This window comes from Fukomys damarensis, unplaced genomic scaffold (assembly GCF_012274545.1).
Source record: "Fukomys damarensis isolate Sample0158 unplaced genomic scaffold, DMR_v1.0_HiC HiC_scaffold_13, whole genome shotgun sequence".
NCBI lineage: Eukaryota > Metazoa > Chordata > Mammalia > Rodentia > Bathyergidae > Fukomys > Fukomys damarensis.
Genome location: NW_022900925.1, coordinates 7,621,006 through 7,643,549, shown reverse-complemented (window position 1 = coordinate 7,643,549; position 22,544 = coordinate 7,621,006). Strand labels below are relative to the sequence as shown.

The 22,544-nt window shown below is 41.5% G+C and overlaps 1 protein-coding gene across 1 annotated transcript in view; it reads right to left on the bottom strand.

Annotated features, from left to right (window-relative positions):
- Window positions 1-16,231: 16,231 nt before the first annotated feature.
- LOC104855943 (myosin-13) overlaps window positions 16,232-22,544 on the bottom strand; it is a 106,715-nt gene continuing 100,402 nt past the window's right edge. Inside the window, exons 42-43 of the mRNA XM_010615028.1 lie at window positions 17,501-17,644; window positions 16,232-16,404 (exon numbers count right to left, since the gene is read on the bottom strand). Of these exons, the coding sequence (XP_010613330.1) occupies window positions 16,232-16,404; window positions 17,501-17,644 (317 nt within the window). The remainder of the gene's footprint in view (window positions 16,405-17,500; window positions 17,645-22,544) is intronic.

Below are 22,544 nucleotides of genomic sequence, written 5' to 3'. Positions count from 1 at the left end.
AGGGGTCTGGAGAGTCAGAGTTCAAGCAAGTTGTTGAGTCAAATCAAGAAGACTGCTGGGAGCCATCCAGGGCAGCATGGATAAATTAGATAACAGGAAAAATCCCCAAATCAGGTAAGGAAAGCCTCAGACAGCAGGCCTCTGACCCCCCAGCTCCCTGACAAAACCCGACCTAGGCCTGTTGGGCAGTGGAGGCAGGGATCCCCTTGGCTCTGGGGACTGAGCTTGGAGCAGATGGGGAGCAGCACCAAGAAGGTTCCAGCCTCAGGCAGGTGGACTATTTGCTAGGGGTGTCATGTTGGGTGAGTATATGGACCTTAAACTCTGAATTTCCTATTCTTTAGAATAGCCTCACTTCATAGTGAGGCTGTAGTACAGTCTTCTATATAGCAAGCGCTTGGTAAATGTTTACAACTGTTATTGTTCTTTTGTGTGTGTGTGTGTGTGTGTGTGTGTGTGTGTGTGTGTGTGTATGTGTGTGTTTTAGTTCTGGCTGGTCTTGAATTCACTATGTAGCCCAGGAAGGCTTTGAACGCACAGCCACCCACCTGAATCCTGAATGCTAGGATTATAGGCATGAGCCACCATATCCAGCTGCTAATGTTCTTATTATATAAAAGTAATACATTTAGAAGGAAAAGTGGCTGGGTGTGGTGGCACACACCTATAATTCCAGCACTAGGGAGGCTGAGGCAGGAGGATTGCTGCAAGTTTGATGCCAGCCTGGGCTACATACTGAGTTCAAATTCAGCCTAAACTATATAATCAGTCCCTATCTCAGAAAAAGAAAGAAGAGTGTATGTATTCTTTAAAATTAGAACAACAATAACAAGAACGCAATCTTTTTCTATTGAGAAAGAACTGATAAAAGAACTGACGCTTGTAATTTTTTTTTTTTTTTTTGGTACCAAGACATTGTGTTTGTGAGGCAGGTCTATACTGCTGAGCTAAATCTCCAGCCCAAGAACTGGCTCAATTTCATATTTAGTAATAAAGGATGGCAGAGACTGTCCACCACAATTGTTGGATGGCAATTTTATGTCAATTTCCAATCTCATTTCACTGAGATAGGAGGCTTAAAAAGCTAATGTCATGCCATCCTTTTGATCCATGTATAAGGTAAGAATTGTAATTCTTCTTGTGTAGGTAAAGCAGTAGAGGCTCTGAAAAGCTGAGTGTGTTGCTGAAGGTCATGGAGCTAACAAGAGGGAGAACTGGGAACTAAAGACAGGCCAGCTGTGTTCTGCAGCCTACAGCATCTTAAAGACCGTTGATTCTCTTTTTACATTTAGAACGTGGTTGAACCTAGGCATGGTTGCACACGCCTGTAATCATAGCACTCCAGGAGGCTGAGGCAGGAGGATAGCAAGTTTGAGTTCAACCTGGCAATTTTGTCAGTTAGCAAGACTCTTTGAAAAATTTAAAAAGGGGATTGCCAGTGGTTGAACCCAATGTGAAGGCCCTGAGTTCAGTCTCCAGTACTGAAAAAAAAAAAAAAAAACCCTGCAAAATTTGGGTAAAGACATTAAGCAGAGCCTACCTAGTTTACTCAAGATATAGGGAGGATCTAGAGGGTGGTACAGGTTACAGTAGGGCACTAACAAATCAGCCAAGGGCAAGGGCATGCTATTTTCATTTTATGACCTTTCAGGGAAGGAGAAGAATTCTTTGTTACGGAGTCAGAGTCAGAATCTAACACAAGAAGGAACCAAGGCAATAATATGTTTGAGGGTCTGGGTTTTAGCTCAGTAGCACTGCATCTGCCTCACAAGCGCAAAGTCATGGTTTCGATCCCTGGCCCCCCCCAAATAATAATACTTTCAACTTTATTATTAGGCAGCAGTTTTTATTATTGGAGCTCCCCCTGGGAAGGAATGATCTGTCCTTCAATCCAGTCTGCCCCCCTCAGGGGTCGAATGCTGGCAGGTGGCAGAACCACTGAGCTAAATCCCCAGCCCATCTTCAATGCATTCTTGACCATGAAGAGCATTAAGTTTCCATCAGAAAGTGTAGAAGATTCTGGGCTCCTAAGGAAGTTTGCATGATGGATGGATGTTTCTCTAAGTCTGTCTTAGATAGCACAGTTCCATCAGAATGCCATCTCTTGGTGAATATGTACTAGAGTTCAGTGTCAGTCGTGACTACAGCAGGCAGGCTCCTTACTTGCAGAATAGTTCAGAGATTCATTGTCAAATGTCACAGTATTTGCAGTGTTTCCAGGAAGGCCACAGAACCATGTTTAGATGCCACACAACCAAAGCAACGCAGCATAGCAAGCTGAGCACACTGAGGCTTTCTCTGGTTTAAAATTCTGTATTAGATGTCTGGGATTTTCTTCACGATGATGTTGGAGTGAGGAGGAGCATGGGGGGTTATGGATGAAAATGAAAAGATCACAAGTTAATAAATGTGGGGACTGGAAGGATCCATGTGTGAAACTTCCATTTTCAAATCTATTTTGCTGAAACAGATTTATAGAGATATAATTTATGTATCATAAGATTCATTCAATTAAAGTGTTCAACTCAATGATTTATTTATTTGTTTATTGGGTTTTTGTTTGTCTGGTTTTTTTTTTGGTACTGGGGATCGAACTTGGTACCTTGCACTTGTGAGGCAGGGGAATGGCTCCACTGATCTAAATGCCCCCCCCCTTTTGAGACAGGGTGTTACTTTATACTTCAGGCTGGCCTTGAACTCAGTATGAAGTCCAGGATGGCCTTGAACTCACAGCAATCCTGCTGCCTCAGCCTCCTGAATGCTGGGATTATAGGCGTGCCCCAGCACACCTGGACTCTCAGTGAATTTTAATGTGTTTACTAAATTACATAATCACTGCCACAATCCAAATTCAGGATATTTTCACCTCCCTCAAAAGAAACTGTCCTCATTAGGAGACGCTCGTCACTCCTGACAACTAGTTAATTTATCTTTCTTTCCCCTAGAGTTGCCTATTCTGGGCATCTGGTATAGATGACACCACACAATCGATCATGTTCTCCAGGTTCATCCCTATCACAGCCTGTGTCGGACGTCGGTTTAAAAAATTGTTGAGTAAGAGTTCATTTGCATGTGCGTTCCATTTTGCGGTGGCAGTTCTTTCTACTTTTTGGCCATTATAAATAAGGCTACTATGAATTTTCACGTAGAAAAAAAAACTTTTCAACTCTAGGGATTGAATTCAGAGCCCTGTAGACGCTAAGCAAGCATTCGGCCACTGAGTCACACCCCCAGCCCTCATCCAAACATTTTGTGTGCAGATGCAGTTTTCATTTTTTCTTGGGTATTCTTAGGAGTGGAATTGGTAGGTCATAAGGTAACTCCCGTTTGAAGGAACTGCCGGCCTCTTTTCCAAAGTGGGCTGCACTATTTTGCATTCCTACCCATAATGCATGAAGGTGCCAACTTATCCCCTGTCTCATCACCCTCACTAGAATCTTTTTTTAATTTTTAATTTCATCATGGTAAAAATATGCAACATGTACCACCGTCAGTATTTTGAATTATTTTTAAGTGTACAAGTTAGTGGCATGAAGTGCATTTGAGATATTGTGTAACTATCACCGCCATCTCTTTCCAGAACTACCCAAACAGAAGTTCTATACTCTTAAAATAATAACTCATTTCCTGCTCCCCCTCCACTCGTCTCTATACATCTGCCTATGCTAAGCGCTTCATTTCCGTGGGATCTTACACGGTACCTTTGTGTCTGGCTTATTTTGCTTCGCACAATGCCTTCAGGACTCAGCCATGTGGTTACGTGGACAGGAATGGCACATTACCCTTGACCCCTTCTTCTGTTACCGGACACTTGGGGTGTTTTCACCTCTTAGCCATTGACCATTGGTGGAAAAGTACCAGAGTCCCTGCTTTCTTTTGAGTGCATACCCAGAAGTGAGATTGCTGGATCATATGGTAATTCTATGTTTAACTTTTGAGGAACCGCCAAACTGTTCCACAGCAGCTGCACCATTTTGAATTCTCCCCGGCGATGCACAAGGGTTCCAATTGCTCCACACCCTTGCCAATACTCGTTATTTTTGATTCTAGCCGTCCTAGTGGGTGTGAAGAGATATTGCATTGTGGTTTTGATTTTCATTTCCCTGATGGCTAATGATACTGAGAATCTTTTCTGGTGTTTATTAGTGACCATTCTTATATCTTTGGGGAAATTCTATTCAAATCCTTTATGCAATTTTTTTTTTTTTTTTTTTTTTTTTGCGACAGGGTCTCACTATAGTCTCACTGTAGTCCGAATTGCCTTTGAATTCATGATCCTCCTGCCTCAGCCTCCGGATTAATCTTTCTCTTTGTTTCTCTTCTTCCTCCTCTCCTTCTCTTCCTTCTCCTCCTTCCCCACTCCTCCTTTGGTGATTCAGGGGATTTAACCCAAGGCTTTTACGCTAAGCTACATCTAGAGCCCTTTCGTAGCTTGGGTCTTAGTAAATTGCTAAATGTCCCAGTCTGGGACTCAAACTTGAGATCCTTCTGCCTCAGTCTCCCAGAGTTCTGGAATTATAGACATGTGCCGTCATGTCTGGCTAGCCTCATGATTGCATTTCTAAAAAATCTTTTTAATTGAGTTGTAGCACTTTATTCTGGATACAAGTGCTTATTGGTTACATGATTTGGAAATATTTTCTTCATTCTATGGGTTGTCTTTTCTAATTCTTCTTCATGTTGTTTGAATGTAAGGTTTTTAATTTTGACAGAGACAAACTAATTTTTCTTGTATCATTTATGCTTTTGATGTCTTATCTAAGAAATTGTTATTATTATTGTCATTATTATTTTTGATACCAAGGATTGAACTCAGGTCCTTCCACTTGCAAGGCAGGCAGCAGAACCATTGAGCTAAATCCCAAGCCCTTAAGAAATTATTTTTTAAAAAACAATATAGTACCCAGATATTGTGGCACACATCTGTAATCCCAGTAACTCTGGGGCTGAAGCAGGAAGATCACAGGTTTGAGCCTAGCTTAGGCAATTTAGCAAAACTCAGACTCAAAATAAAAAGGGATAGGGATATAGCATTGTGGTATAGCCTCCCTTGTGTTCAGTTCTCAGTACCACAAGAAACAAACAAAACAAACAAATAAACAAACCCAACATTATGACAATTTATTCTTGTGTTTTCTTATGAGTTTTTATATTTTTAGCTGTGTGTGTGTGTGTGTGTGTGTGTGTGTGTGTGTGTGTGTGTGTGTGTGTGTGTATGTGTGTGTGTGTCTGTGGTATTGGGAATTGACCCCAGGGCCTTCAACCTGAGCTATTTCCATAGCCTTTCTTCTATTGACTTTTTTTTTAATTCACTTTTTTTTGGTATCAGGTATCAAACTCAGGACCTTGCACTTAAGAGGCAGGCAGTGGGACCACTGAGCTAAATCCCTTGCCCCCTTTCTTTTCTTTATTCTTTTGGTACTGGGGATTGAACTTAGGACCTTGTGCTTACAAGGCAGATGTGGTGCTGCTGAGCTAAATCCCTGGCCCTATTTTTTTATGTTGAGACACAATCTCACTTAGTCACTAAGTTGCCCATGCTGCATTTGAACTTACAATCCTCCTATCTTTGCCTCCTAGAGTGCTAGGATTACAGGCTTGTGCCACCTCGCCGGTCCCAAAGAACTCATTTACATGTAGAATGTAGTCTGTTTAGGTTTATGTTCAGACTTTTCTTAATAAAAAATTAATTCAAGGAAAGACAGTAACAGAAAAAATTGTATAACAGATTTTAGTTGCTAATGAAAACTCCCTAAAATAGGAGTGACTTACACAAGATATATTTGTTCTGCTTATTTACTTTAGGAAAGAGTTCAGAGGTAGATATTACTTGGACCATATTACAGAGGTAATATCAACTGGTTTTATAAATACAGCACTATACAGTACTATGCAGTTGTCTATATATAATAACTCAGGAATCTTTCATTGGTCAAAAATAATGTGTTAATTATTATGACATGGCTTTCATGGGTCATTTAAAAATTGGTTAAGATAAAAAAGACTCTTGGACTTAGGAAAACTACTGGACAGGACTCTACTGGTAAATAAAAGAGCAGTTGCCTGGAAAAATTTATTCCAGCCTTCATCCATAAAGGGAACCCCAATAATTTCCATAGTCTTGTGGAGAATACATTGCTAAACATATTATTGTGATATGTATACATTGGTCATAGTCAAATGTCTAAGTTTTCTATGGGGAAACAATAAGGTCTTATTTAAAATGCACTTGGTACAAAACAAAATTAAGGATAAAGGATTTCATATAACTGATATTTATTGTAGTTTCATAGTGTATATATTCATGCCTTCTGGGTGTACAAGCCTTCTAGGATATTTATGATAGTGATCTTTTTGACTCAGGTATCTGCCTTTCTCTTGCACCCCAGCTACTTGTGATAAGAGGTACATGTCAAGCCAGCATAACCAGTCAAATAATAGTTTTCTTAAAAACTTATGTATGTTATATGTGTCACCACACTTAGGGATGCTCAGTCACCAAACAGTTGAAACAATGTCACACACTAAAATTGGAGGTTAGACATTATGAACTAAGGTACATTTATAGGCCAACATGTATGTTCTCTTTAGATGGCATCCTACCAAAGGATAGCAAATAAGAATTTTCTTTATGTCATTTAATGTCTGTGATCAGATGGAGGTGTTTGACTGAAAGCATCATGATTGCCATACAAAAATACTGTGTGTGACACTTGATCTTAAATTTTTCTATATAATGTGTAACTGCTGTCTGTTAACATTCTGCAGGGATTCAACTACTAAAACAACCATGGTTGATAAGAAATAACAGTCCCCTAACTATGCTTTACATTTCAAAAACACTTGATGTCTTAACTATTACAATAGTTGAGCTCACTGCTTCCACTGCACTACTAATGCCACTGATCTTCTCTTCTGGGTGTCCAACAACTAAAGTTTAGAGACCAAAACTAGAAACGTAACTGGGCTATGAGGACAGCCAATATTTTGATCCTAATCCCTCAAGGTCAACAAGAATCTAGGATATGAGGGGACTTTTTCTACAAGATCTTGCATCTTTGTTAAGTCACTGAACCTCCTGAGCAGGGAGATTTCTGGGCACCAGAGGACAAATGTACTGTGTACAAAATGGGGTCACTATAAGGGAAAAGTCTCCCATGTTTTCACTAAAAGCAACATGATCAAGCAAGGCTGAGACCCAACCTGATGGCTGACACTGACAGAAGAGCTGAGAGGCTCTGTGCGTGGTCCCAAAATAAGGCCTGAAGAGTCTTAACTGACCTTGATAGATAGCAGGAGGTTTATGTTGATTGACACAGGTCTCACTTTAACTTGGTCTTAAATACCCAGCAGAAAAGAATAACCAAAAGAGGTATAAAATAATTCCATGGTAATAAAGCTACATATAAAAAGGGCTCAAGTCATTGACCCCCTCTGTCAGTTTCTATCTCTACCAGTAGCTGACCATGGTTATGGATCATTAGGAAAAAACTATGGTAAAGTCTATAAGAGCTCAGAGTTTTACATTTCTTAGCGAAATTTGTTCTTCAAATTGTCTCTTATCTTACAGCTAAAACTAGAGAGACTTATGACAAAGTATCAGACTTATAGATAACCTCTATCAATGAAAGAATCTAAGTCCCTCAGGTTCAATCACTATTTCAATTTCTAAGTGTGACTTTCTCACCAACCTGTCCTTTCATTCTAGTGTGCTCATGCTTAGATTATGCATGCTCTAATTTCTTAGAAGTTTTGTTTATTCTTGCCTAGATGCTGCCAAACTCCAAGTGGTCATACAAATGGAATCAATGACAAATGTGCTAGACTTCTTTTACCTGGATCCACCAGATTGACCTTGTAAACAGCTCATAACTTCTAAACTATACAGTGTGACTTCTATGTTGGATTGTGAAGTCCCTTGGACCTCTCTTTGTGGGCTATATTCATAGCAATCCTTCTGACCTTATAATTTGGACCATGACTTCTTAACTGTTCATTTGGCTTTGTTTCTTCCAGACTTAAAAGTTATGCAACTACCAAGATGACGATGCCTGGTGCCTATTGAAGGCCTTTAGATAGACCCTCTGTAGAGTAACTAACTGTTGATCACAACTATGACCCTCTTCAGCTGGAAGCAGCCAGAACTGTCTTCACCCTTTGCCCCCTCAGAGCAGTTAGGGATATTTCTTCAGAGGGGGGAATCCTGCAGATAGGTAATTAATTAGATATCTTGTAGGCAGTTGGACAGTGCCGCCCACCCTCAAGGAGCCAACACAGCAAGGAGTCAACACAGAGGACAGTAAAGACATTCACTGAAGGCCAGAATTGTAAAAGGAGAGAAACTACTATACCCTTGTGCTTCCCTGAGGATGAAGAGCAGTGATTGATATTCTAAATAAGTATCAATCACCTGGGTGGGGGGCCAAGATCTTAACCCAGCCTTCCCAGGAAATATCCCTGACCCCCACCCTTACTGAAAATCCTTGTATACCCTTGCTATGTGACTTGCTCCCTCACTTGACTCCCATTTAATCAATAGTACTTGGGTGATTGTACTTGTAATCTTACTGGTTGGTCATGGTTTTGCCCTCCCTCATGCCCACATTGTAATTTTCCATTGGGTCTTACAGTTTTGTCCCTCTTTGTACCCACCTCATCTCATGGCTTGGCTGTATAAAACATCTTTGAGAAGTGGGGTCAGTGGGCAACCCACTTTTCCAGTCCCCTTTCTGTCTCTCTTAGACAGAAGCTTGCTTTCCCTCAATAAATTTTTCCTACTCTTAAAAATAAAAGAAAAAAGGCAAGAGGGACTCACTTGTGACCAGGTCACTGGCTCAGGGATTGAGGTCTGAAGTGCCGAAGGCCTCTCATTCCCAGCTGGACAGAAAGTCCTTTCCATGCAGCATACCATCTTGGGTTCAATGGCAAGGGCTGGTCTACTCTGGGCTCAATCTCACTCTTGCCCTTCTTGGCTCAAACTCACTGCAGGTAGGGCCAGCAGGACAGACTGCTTGTTGTTAGGACACAGAAGGAGAGGGCTGCTCAGGCATGGGCATGAGGAGGAGCCAGGGTGGCCAGTGTGACCAGAACAAGTTCAGTCCTTCAACAGGTTAGAATCTAGTTGAGGAAGAATGTTATTAGAACTGTGGTTAAAGGGAAAAAAATTCTTCTTGGAAATGACTTGTATTATAAGTAACAAGAATGGATGAACTTCATTAATTTACTATTTCTTGTGATATCTATCATGCAGGCAAAAATATTTTGTATACAGGCAATTTGAAGTATACTACATGAAAATGAAAAAATGGAAATAAAGCTTTTGTAAATAGGGAAGGGAGGAGCGGGTAAAGGGAGGGCAGGGGTATGGGGAAAAAATGAGAACCAAGACCTGTCATGTAAAAGCACAAGATCCCAATGATGAATGTAAGTGTACTGTATACCTAAAATGTACCAATAAACTCAATGAGGAAAAAAATAATAAAGTATATTACACGTTTGCTTTTTAGGTCACCTGAGAAAGAGAATTTATTAATATATTTGAAGCCTTTTAGTCTTTTTCCCCAGAGGTAACCACTATCCTGCATTTTGGTATCTCTAGCTTTTGCTATTTATTAATTTTATTATATGTCTCTACTTCTAAATAATATAGTGATTAACTTTGTATGGTTTTTACTTCATTGAGTTTCTTTCTTTCTTTATTTATTTTTTTGGTACTGAGGATCAAACTCAGAACCTTGCACTTGCGAGGCAGTTGGTGGAACCCTGAGCTAAATCCTGGCCTGAATTTCTTCAGTGTGAAGGTTTATAGTCTTTAATACAATTTAGGAAAAAATTGTTTTAAGACAGAAAGGGAATCAGTTCATTGAACAAATTTCCCCAAAAGCAATTTAAAGATTTGGACTTAAAACTGGCTACTTCTTTTGCCAGGGAAGCTGGGTACATGAATAAGAGCAGCACAGGGCTCTGACCTTAAGTCCACCTCTGTGCAGGGGTATCAAGTGGCCAGTGCAGCAGCAGGCTGTGGTGGGCGGTGACACTTGCTCACCCAGTATCTGTTCTTTAGTGTCTTTAGTGCAAGAAGGACTATAGGATTGCCAGAGCTTCCAAATTTTAGAGGTTTGAATCCTACATTTTATATGACCCCTCTAGCTTTTGCAGTGTTGGCAACTAATAAAACAAATTCTCTTTGAGCCAAACATTCTGGAGGCCTGTGTTTCACCTCTGCAGCACCTTGCCCACCTCTGCTTTCAGGCAAGCATTAGAGACCTTAAGCACCTGCAGGGCACAGGCAGAGTGGGAACGTTCCTCTTTGTGGCTTGGAGCCACAGGGGAAGTCACGAGGGAGTAGATTTTGTCTTGTGGAAGAACTCCATCCGCAGAGCTGTCAAAAACAGAAGGAGCTGCCTGGGGAGGTAGGAAGCTCCCTGTCGCTGAAGGTGTCTGAGCAGATGCTGGAGAACTGCTTGGCAAAGATTTATAAGGTCTTCCAACCCCCAGAGTCTCTGGGGCTGAGAAAATTCCCGCAATGATGATGGGGCTGTGATGCCTCACTGACAGGAGGACCCAGTCAAGAGCTGAGAAGCCGCACACCTGCACTGTGAAGGAGCTCGCAGCCCATCCTCCAAATGACAAGGCACTGGGAAGTGAGAGATGCCCTTGCCATTAGGATGACCGCTATTAAGTGCAGCCCTTAGGGCAGAGGAGATTTACTTCCCAAATGTTTACAAGTACTATTGGATTTATCTTCACTCATTGTCTGAGAGTACACAGCAGATATGTGATTTTCTGATGGAGGCTGATTTATGACATTAAATTTGACTCACTAATTTATTAATACCTTCAGGGCTGGCTTCCTGGGTGTTTGATTTGCGCAGGAATAAAGGGCCCTGCTCTGAGCAAGACTTCATGCTTGGTTTAATGCTCTACTGTCACTATCCCAAAATATTTATTTTTGAACAAAGGGTTTTTCATTTTCATTTTGCCCCTAGCCTTGCAAATTATGTAGCCAATTCGTCACACTTTTACTCAAAATGGACAAAATGTCTAATAAATGCCCAGCATTGAGGGTACACAACTATACCCAAGGTGGTAATAATCTGGCTGGGGGCAGGGAGATGGGGGAAGCTGGAGATGTAAGAAACTACTTATGCAGGGTAGTATGTGCCCCCAAGGAGGACCTCTAACCTAGGCAGAGAGGTCGGGGATAGGGAAGGCTATTCAGAAGAGTTGAGGCCTGAGCTTCAATTATTTGTTGAATTTATTCTTCCCGTGTTTCTTTACAAGAGAACTATGAGCAGGCACATGGATCCCTTGAGAGGGACTACTGTTCCCAGCATTCCTGACAGATAGTTTTGATCACTTGACTAAGTTCTCACCAATAGAATGAGTGGAAATGATGTGGGCTACCTCAGGATCTGTACCCTAGAACACCCTAGTGTGCCTCTCTAGCTTCTCTTTTTCCTTGCTGCAGGCTAGAATCTGCATGGAGTGATGACCCAGCTTCAGCTATGAGGTAGCCATGAGGTGACCATGAGGAACAGCATATCCTACTCCCCTGGGTTGCTCTTAATTGGATATTTCTGTTAGCTTCCTTAACCAAACACAGTAATAGGAGTTAGCCACATGGAAAGGGGGAATAGAAGACAGACTAATGGTTCACGATGTCTGAATGACAGCTTGGGAACTAGTGTGTTGTTTTAGTCAGGTCGTGCTGCCCTGACAAACACTGTAGGCTGGGTGGCTTCAACCACACATATATTTCCCACAGTTCTGGAGGACAGAAGTCCAAGATTAAGGTGCCAAAAGATTCTCTTCTTGGTAAGAACTCTCCTCCTGGTTTGCAGATGGCTGTCTTCTCTCTGTGTCCTCAGGTGGTGAGGGCACAAAGGAGGTGGGCAGGAGCAAGCTCTGTAACTCTTCCTCTTTTTAGAAGGGCACTAATCCCATCACAAAGACTCCATCTTTTTTTGGGGGGGGGTTGCTGGGGATTGAATTTAGGACTTTGCACTTGTGAGGCAGGTGGCAGCACCATTGAGCTAAATCCCCAGCCCAACAAAGACTCCATCTTTACAGCTCATCTACATTTGATTACCTCCCAATTCTGTCTCCAGCCACTATAGCATTGAGGTTTAGGGCTTCAGTACATGAATTTTGGAAGAATACAAACACTCAGTACATGACATGTTAGAACGAAGAGAACAGGGCCATATTGCAGATTACTTTGTGTGCTAGGCAAGGAGCTTGGATGCCCCCTGTTAAGCTGTGAGGAACCAAATTGTGGGGGGTGATATGGCCAAATTAGCTTCTTGGTTTGAGAGCTTGAATTTCAACTGGCAGATTTTTAAATTAATGAAATATTTCAGAAGACTAGTTAATAATACAAGGAACACTCACACACCCACCTCCTAGTTTAGAAAATACATCATAGATAAAGTTCTCGTTGTTCCCTTCCTGAGTCCATCTTCAGCTTAGTTTTCTTTGCTTTTTTAAGTGTGTTGGTGAAGTGCAGGAATGAAAACAGGACAAAGGACCACTGAGCACATAGTGTGTCCTCAGTCTCGTGCTAGGTACTGTAGGGCGCATGTACTGAAGAAGCAGGCCCAGCTGAGTGGAAGAGCCCTTGTGCATTCCCAGAATGAGGGGGCTCCTCCTGGAGACCAGGTGTGGTGAGCCTGTAGGGGCATCGTGTTTTGAAGTACGGGTCCAAGATTTGATGGGATGTGTGCCAGGAGTTTCCAGCCATGACCTATTTCTGCTGATTTGTGCGTAGCTAAATGGTGGAGGCAAAAAAAATCTGAAACTGGGGCATGCGGTAATCCTAGCACTCAGAAGGCTGAGACAGGAAGATCACAAGTTCGACCCTAGCCCAGGTAATTTAGTAACTTAGTGAGAACTTGTTTCACAACAAAAAATTAAAAAAGGGCTGGGGATGTAGCTCAGCGCAAAGATCCTGGACCCAATACCTAGTACACCACACACATACAGAAAAAAAATCTGAATTATGTCTCTAAAAGTTTTCCGATCCTAAGAAGGGCATCGAAGGATTTAAGGATACAGATAGTGCAGCAATTTTTAATCGAGATGATAGCTCTGACTTTGGAAAGCGGGTTGGGAGCAAGTAGCTGGAGACGATCATGGCGTTGAAGAGGATTTCGCTTTCTGGGCTGGAGCCCAAGACACAAGAGTACCAGGCTGCTGGCAGAGGGCAGGGAGTGCCACAAAGACAGGGAGGAATGTGTTGGGCAGGAGATTTCTCAATGACATCAAAGGGCATTAAAAGGAATTTCATGGTGAATACATAATGAACGGCTGTTGTTGGCAGCATTCATTTACTACCTTTCAACTGCATCTTCTCTTCCCTCTCTCTTTCTCTCTCTTTGTGGTATAGGGTTTGCATCCGGGGCCTTCACATTGAGCTACATCCCCAGCCCTTCTTTGTTTTGAGACAGGGTCTCACTAAATTGCTAAATTGCCCGGGCTGGACTCATTTTTTCAGTCTCCTGCCTCAGCCTCCCGGACTGCCAGGTGAGTCTGAAAGAGCCTAACGAAATCTTAAGGATTGGTTCCGAGGGGGCACACGATCAAGTCTGGATCAATAAGAGTTGCCTCTGGGAGATTATTCACATGATCAGGAATGATGTGCGCTTTCCTTCTCTATTAGCGTTCTTCAGTTGATAGACTATAAGCTTGGAGCTACGGAATGAGATTTTTAATGAGATTGAGAATGAAGTCATCAAACTGAAAGGTGAGCCTAATGACAGATAAGGAGAAATCCTGCAAACTTTAGAGCATTTGGAGACATGAAGTTTAATATAGTCTCAATTTAATTTATTTACTCAGTCTCAATTTAATTGCTATCAGGTAAAGTGATAGTTGAGGATAAAATGCAAAATACATTTTGTGATATAGAAAGCAACAGGATGATAACGACAGTGCCCAGTTATTCCTAAGAAAAGTAGAGATAGGGCCGGGGATTTAGCTCAGTGGTTCTGGCAATTGCCTTGCAAGCACAGGGGCCCAAGTTCGATCCCTGGTACCAAAAAAAAAAAAAAAAAAAAAAAAAAAAGTAGAGACAATCAGATCAGAACTTACTTATGGCCTTGAGTGTTCATTTCCCAATGTAAAGAATATGGGGAAGTGGATAAGGCAAGATGTTCATCTTACTGAAGGAAGAAAACTGATTTTGTAAGCATCACTGCTGCTTGGGAGGGGAGTCCTACCTGGAAAGTGACACTTGAAGGCCATATTTTATTTGAAAAGTACACATGCAATAGAAAGGGAAAATTGTGTAGCATTATCTGCAGAGAAGGTGGTAGATGGTCTGTTTATCAGTACGGAGAGCTTTGGGGTCACAGAAAAGGAGGACAAGCACAGAAGCAAGACCTTACTCACTTTGGGCCTGGGGAAACATGCACAGAATGCTTGCCCAGTGCATATCCTAAAAGCCACAGAACATTTTCATGGGGAATTCCAACGATGTAAACAGGAGCTGGAATTCTCATTTTGCTGAAGTTTAGAACATCAGATAAATTCATAATTTGTTTGCTAACAGTTTTTAGAACAGAGAAGTAGCAAGGGAGGAAGCTGTCTCCCTCTCTCCTTTCTTTCCTTCTTTCCTTCTGCTCCCATTTTCCCCCTTGAATACAAAGGGGGAGGGATGTCCTTCCAGTGGAAAATTGGATAATATAGCAGTACAAGGGCACTCTATCTCCCAAAGATGTGACTAGATTCACATTGTGTACCAGATGCTGGTTAAGTACTTCATAAATAGTCGTCTTTAATCACCATAGAAATTGAAGAGCTATAGTAGAATATGATCCTTATTTTGTAGATAAGAAAACTGAAATCTTTTTAGTGAAGCTAAAAGAGAAATCCAAAGGACAGTATAGCCAACTCAGTGTTAGAGCCAGGACTTGAACTGAGCCATCTGTTCAATACCACAATCTTTCCCTGCATGTACATGAGTTCGTCAGTATAGGGACATAGACCCCAAGGTCATGTCCAACAGCCCACCCAGACACACCCAAGAGTGCACTTTACTAATCTGCTACCTTATGAATTCCTTCACACCACCAGGCCCAACTTCCTATATTTGTCATTTAGCAGCTTGCTTTTCCCATCCACTTCATTTAATAATATGAGCACTTTCTCCTTTGTTAGAAATCCTTGCTTATTTACTTATTGATTAATTGTATGTTGTCCAGGCTGGCTTTGAGCTTGCAATATTCCTGCCTCAGCCTCCCGAGTACCTGGGATGATAGGTACATACCACTGTGCTTGATTTCAACTCTTGCTTTTAAAAATTAAAACATTTATACTTTTTGGGGGGTCAACTTTCCATTACTGTGACAAAAATACCTGAGACAAATTACAGGAGCGAAGAAGGCAAGGTTTATTTTGGCTCACAGTTTCAGTCCATGGGCCCTTGGCCCTGTCCCTTTGGGCCTGTGATGGCATCTTATATCATTGTGGTAGTGTATGTCAGAGTGACACTGTTGACTTCATGGTAGTCAGGAAGGAGGGTGGCGGGGAGAGACGGGGCTGAGGTTATCCTGATGACTGAACTTTTTACTACCAAGCCCCACCTCCTAAAGTTTTTTTTTTTTTAATTTTTTGAGACAGGGTCTCACTGCGTAGTTGAGACTGTCCTGGAACTCACTATGTAGCCCAGGCTGGTCTCGGACTCACAGCGATCCTCCTGCCTCAGCCTCCCAAGTGCTGGGATTACAGGTGTGCCCCATCAAGCCCAGCTTCCACCTCCTAAAGTTTCCACCGCCTCCTACTAGAGCCACGGACTAGCAACCAACCCCTTAGCAAACTAGTCTTGGGGGAATCTCCTCATCTAAGCTATAACATACGTGTGTATCAATTAGAATGACTTGTCTAAGGGACTCCCAGGAGCTATTGCGGTGATGGTTAATCTTGACTGTCAGTTTGATCGACTTGAGAGTCATCTAAGAAATTAGGAAAGCACGCAGATGGTTGTGTGTGTGGGTGGTCTATTGGGTCACTACCTTGAGCACTACTTCTAGTCCCTGGCCCCTTCCTCTCCGGCTCTTCTTTTCCTGTTCTGCTTCTTGGCTGCCATGAGTTTAGCAGCCTTCCCCCCCTGGGCCCTTCTGCCATGATGGTTCCCTCAGAGCCAGCTGACTATGAATTTAAACCTCTGAGCTTGTGAATCAAAAGAACTATTTCCTCCTTTAAATTACTTATGTCAGATATTGTGTCACGGTCAGAGGGAGCTGACCAGTGCAATCACACCTTCGATGACTATCGCCCAATCTGATTTTCCCTGCCCAGTCCCCACTCCATACTCCAGAGCTACTTGCAGGCACCGTATCATTTTGTCTGTAAATATTTCAGGATGCCGGTTGAGTAATTCCTTAATGTTGACAAATATCCAACCTGTACTCAAAACTTTCCAAATGTAAACCTTATTGCAAATGTTATTCAAAATTTGGTTCTGAGATTATGACTTGGTGGTGCACACTTGTAATCCTAAATAGTAAAACAGAAACACTAAACTTACTGGAAGATAAGTTAGGCAGAACTCTTGAAGACACTGGCCTAGGAAAAGACTTTATGAACAAATCCTTAGTAGCACGGGAACTAGCAGAAAGAATCAACAACTGGGATCTCATCTTTCTTTTCTCATTGAGTTTATTGGTACATTTTAGGTATACAGTACAGTTACATTCATTATTGGGATCTTGTACCTTTACATGACAGGTCTTGGTTCTTATTTTTTCCCCTTGTCTCTGCCCTCCCGGGATCTCAGCTTTTGAAAAAGTTTCTGCACTGCAAGAGAAACCATGAACAGAGCTAAGAGAAAACCTACAGTGTGGAAAATTTTTACCAGCTGTTCCCCAGGCAAAGGACTACGATCAAGAATATATAAAGAACTGGATAAGGAAGATGTGTTTTTCTTTTTCAGCTTTAACTGAGTTTATTGGTACATTTTAGGGATACAGTACAGTTACATTCATTGTTGGGATCTTGTACCTCTACATGACAAGTCTTGGTTCTCATTTTTTCCCCTTGTCCCTGCCCTCCCTTCACCCCCTCAGGGGGAATCTCCTCATCTAAGCTATAACATACGTGTGTATCAATTAGAATGACTTGTCTAAGGGACTCCCAGGAGCTATTGCGGTGATGGTTAATCTTGACTGTCAGTTTGATCGACTTGAGAGTCATCTAAGAAATTAGGAAAGCACGCAGATGGTTGTGTGTGTGGGTGGTCTATTGGGTCACTACCTTGAGCACTACTTCTAGTCCCTGGCCCCTTCCTCTCCGGCTCTTCTTTTCCTGTTCTGCTTCTTGGCTGCCATGAGTTTAGCAGCCTTCCCCCCCTGGGCCCTTCTGCCATGATGGTTCCCTCAGAGCCAGCTGACTATGAATTTAAACCTCTGAGCTTGTGAATCAAAAGAACTATTTCCTCCTTTAAATTACTTATGTCAGATATTGTGTCACGGTCAGAGGGAGCTGACCAGTGCAATCACACCTTCGATGACTATCGCCCAATCTGATTTTCCCTGCCCAGTCCCCACTCCATACTCCAGAGCTACTTGCAGGCACCGTATCATTTTGTCTGTAAATATTTCAGGATGCCGGTTGAGTAATTCCTTAATGTTGACAAATATCCAACCTGTACTCAAAACTTTCCAAATGTAAACCTTATTGCAAATGTTATTCAAAATTTGGTTCTGAGATTATGACTTGGTGGTGCACACTTGTAATCCTAAATAGTAAAACAGAAACACTAAACTTACTGGAAGATAAGTTAGGCAGAACTCTTGAAGACACTGGCCTAGGAAAAGACTTTATGAACAAATCCTTAGTAGCACGGGAACTAGCAGAAAGAATCAACAACTGGGATCTCATCTTTCTTTTCTCATTGAGTTTATTGGTACATTTTAGGTATACAGTACAGTTACATTCATTATTGGGATCTTGTACCTTTACATGACAGGTCTTGGTTCTTATTTTTTCCCCTTGTCTCTGCCCTCCCGGGATCTCAGCTTTTGAAAAAGTTTCTGCACTGCAAGAGAAACCATGAACAGAGCTAAGAGAAAACCTACAGTGTGGAAAATTTTTACCAGCTGTTCCCCAGGCAAAGGACTACGATCAAGAATATATAAAGAACTGGATAAGGAAGATGTGTTTTTCTTTTTCAGCTTTAACTGAGTTTATTGGTACATTTTAGGGATACAGTACAGTTACATTCATTGTTGGGATCTTGTACCTCTACATGACAAGTCTTGGTTCTCATTTTTTCCCCTTGTCCCTGCCCTCCCTTCACCCCCTCCTCCCCTCCCCATCTACAAATACTTTATTTCCATCTTTTCATTATCTCACATTTTTTCTTTTCCCTTATTACCCTTCCCCTACCCATCCCACCTTCCCTACACCTTTAGACAGTTCCCGCTAAGCTATGTGCTAACAAGTTTTTTTTTTTTAATTCACTTCCTTTTTGCTAAAATAATCCATTTTGTTCTAGGTGGTGGAAAAACTGAATTTAGCCCAATCTTATAAATATCAACCCTGTCCAGTCACTTCCACTGTCCAGTTTAAAATAGCTTTATTTGAAGTAAACATTTTGTGATGTTCAGATATTTTTATCCTCCATCACCATTTGGTTTGAGACCCCTGCTTCAAGCTGGGGTTGTCAGAACATAGTGTTACTCTTGGATGTCCCTTCCCTTTGTCCTCACAACCCCTGACACCTGCTGCCAGAGTCTCTTCCAGGGACATGGAGTAGGAAAAGTCTCTCCTTTCTCTGCCAGGCCATGTGTTGCTTCCTGACCAGTCCTGTGCCACTGGATACTGTGCACATGGTTGGTTCTATATGCTGGTGTCCCAGCGTTGTGCTGTGATGTCAGGCTTGGAATAGGTCATGGCCAGGTACTGTGTTTCTGTCCAAGGTCCTAGGGTGGTGGCCTCTCCAAGACAATAGTTAGGTTTGCAGAGTCTCAACTACTCCAGCCTAGCTGGAGACCCACATCATTTTTTTTTTCTCAAGTAGCATGGCTCTCCTGGGCCAGTCTGCCTTTGCCAAAGATGGTGGAGCCCCTCCTGTGGTATCAAGAGGATGGACCATGATACTCTCTGGGCCCTGGTGTGCCACAACTCCTAATTTTGAGCGTTAGGTAGAGTTCTCATATTGTATGGAATGGGGCAATAATTGAAGATATAATTCATAAGAAACTCTTTTCCCTCTTAAAGATGACTCTTCATTACTTTTTGTCCTCTTCTCTTTTTTCTTGCTTTTTTTCTGGCACTACAACTCACTAACCTGGTTTACATGAGTATATGCACTGTTTTGACAGATCAAATTATCCCTACACTTACTGGCTCAAAACAACAAATGTTTATGAACTGACACCGTTATGTGAGTGTCTGAAATCCAGCATGGCCGACTGGTGGTTTTGGCCCAAGGTCTCTCATGTAGTCATAGTGGGGATTGCAGTTAGGGCTGTATTAGCCCCCACGACTCCACTGGGGCTGGAGGCTCATGTCCAACATGACACCCCCTCATGGCTGCAGGCTGAGGACCTCAGTTTCTCGCCTCACCGGTCTCTCCCCAGGGCTGCTTCTGACCTGGCAGTTGGCTCCCCAGAGAGTAACTGAAAGGAAGCCAGAACATTTTTTTTGAAACAGTCTCCAAAGTGACATCATGTCACTTCTGCCATATTTGTCAGTCTCTGATAGAATGTGGAAGGAGACGACACAAGGGCAGGAGTAGCAGGAGGTGGCAGCGGAGGGTGGCCACCCCAGTGAGAGCCATATATATTTTACTCTTGCTATCACACAAGTAACGTATATTATTGTAGAATAAGAAAATAACACAGAAAAGTAAAACAGCAGAATGATGTAATCTGATATTCTACCCCCGAAAAAGAAATCAGTTTTTTGTTTCTTTGAATACTAGAATCATTTCTCAAATAAGTCTTTATCCACGAATCTTGATATACTTTTAAGAATAAGGCCATTTTCAACATTTAGAAAAATAATTAAAACAGACAAAATAATATTTATAACATACATATGAGGCATAAACTACTCCCGTCAGGATAAGCAACCAAACAGAACCAGTATCTCAGAAGCCCTTCCTCCTACCTGCTAACCACTCTCCTGCTTTGTGGTTATCATTCCTTCCTGTGATTTTCACAGGTATCAATAAGGATGTGACATACATGCTCTTGTACGTTATCTAGTTAAGCAAAATTTTCTGTTATGTAAACAAAATCAAATTGTGTATCCTGCCCTGGGAATCGTCTCCCATCTCAACCGTGTTTGTGAGATTCGTCCCTGTTGGTGGTTGAGATTACAATGAATCTCTTTCACCTTGGTGTAATATTTCATTGTGTGTGCAAGCTGCCTTGTACGAATTCTTCCTGTGGAAACTGGGAAGCTTCTGAGTTCTTGAAGCTACAAGCAATGTTGCTGTGAACATTCCAGGTGATCTCATTCAGTGCACATGTGCAAGGGTTTCTCTGGAGCAGTCAAACGGGGACTGCACACTGGACTCACGTGAGGCTCTTTGAAAACAGTGGATGGATGAACCTTTGAGACCTTGTTATTTAATTGGCGTAGGGTCTGCCTTGGGTATCTGGTTTTAAAAAGCAAGTGATTCTAACGCAAAGTTTGGAACATTGCCTTAAAGTATCTGCCTGAGGGTCTTAGGGTATGGTGTACCTGTAGTTGTAGTGAACATTGTCTAATCGTTTCCTATGAGGAATGTAGGAGAGGACCAGTTGCTCCAGATCTTCACTAATATACGTCATTTTCTAAATCTATGTTTTTGGGAAGCATCAATTCTACCCTCTGTGAGAGACTTAGCGAATTTTAATTTGGTTTTGTTTTCAGTTTCCTCAAGCTCATTCCTTATCACCCTTTAAAGCTTTTATTTATCTCAAGCTGTTGCCTTTCTTCTGCATCTGTTTTTATCTAATGATCTCATGTTTCAAAAAGGCCGTGTCTCATGCCCTATGGTGGGTGCAAAAAAGTTTCCTGACATTTGAGAATGGGTAATTGTTCAGTCGTTCCCTCTTCCTCTAAGCTCTAATCATACATTTGCTTTTTTTCCTTCTGTATTTTTATGGACGTCAACCTGGTTTTATTCTCTCAATTCACTCATCAACAAAATCTGATCTAATATTCGTCAGCAGGTAAAAGGCAACTTGCCTGGGGTCCCATGGTGGAGGTTTGGTCCCATTCCGTCTCAGTCTATAGCTGAGGTGAATCCTGGACCTATGACATGCATAGGTCCCAGTCAACTTTGTTGATTAAAACAGGCTGTCATCTGAGAAGCTACCTTTCTTTTTGTTCCTACCACTTAAGATCACTGGTTTTGGTGAAGGGTCAGATTTGACGGATTCAACAAGTCTGTTTGCATTATTAGTGGAACAAAGGAAAATTAAATAATCAGTGGCCTTTTCTGAAAGATGGAAATGATAATAGGGTTTGAGTATTAACTGCATGGGTTTAGGATAATGTCTGGTTGACAATAAACATTGTTTTTTTTTTTTTGGTACCAGGGATCGAACTCAGGACCTTGCACTTATGAGGCAGGCAGCAGAGCCACTGAGCTAAATCCCTGGCCCAATGATAAATGTTTAATGTCTGCCATCATTATTATTTATTATTGATACACTAGTAGATTGTATGCTTGTGTGGATATTATTGCCATGTAGTATTATTACTATTCATCCCATTGTGAAGTAAACTACAAAGAAGGGAGGAACTTTATCTATTTTTTTTTTTTATCCTCAGCAACTAGAATAGGGCATGGTACAAGAAATACATGTTGATTTAGGGATTTTTCTGAGAATTGAGAAAGACTCTAGGGAAAATTGCTAACCAATTCAGAATGTGCCATTTTGAGTCAGTCTGTGGCAGTGTTATTTATAATAGTAAACAATTTGAGTCAACCTGCATGTCAAATATCAGAGTTAAATTCAATAAATTACAGTACAACATATGCTAGAAGTCATGTCCCGATTGCAAACCATATTGTGGGATGCTTTCTGACAGAGGAAATGTTTACTTGTATTGTTGGAATGAATAAAAAAGGAGAGTTATAAAACAGTATGTACAGTATGGTCCCCAAAGTGCAGGAAGTGTATATAAGTGTAGAAACCAAAAGCCATGTAACACAGCATTCATTGTGGTTGCCTCTGGTGGCGGTATTAAAGATGATTTTAAATTTGCTTCTTTGCATTTCTCTGTATTTTCTAGATATATTTATGGTAAGCATGTATTATTGGAATATGGAAAAGCAATATATATATTTTAACAGATATGTACTAAGGATGAATTAAGTGGCATAAATCCCAAGGAGACAAAACAACAGCGCAAATCTGAAAGAGTAACATTAGGAAGATGAAGTTAAGAATAGTTTGGGTCCTGGGTCGGGGATTTAGCTCAGTGGTTTGGCTCCCTGCCTCACAAGTGCAGGACCCTGAGTTCAATCCCTGGTACAAAAAAAAAAAAAAAAAAAAAAAAAAAAAAAAAAAAAAAAAAAAAAAAAAAAAAAAAAAATAGAG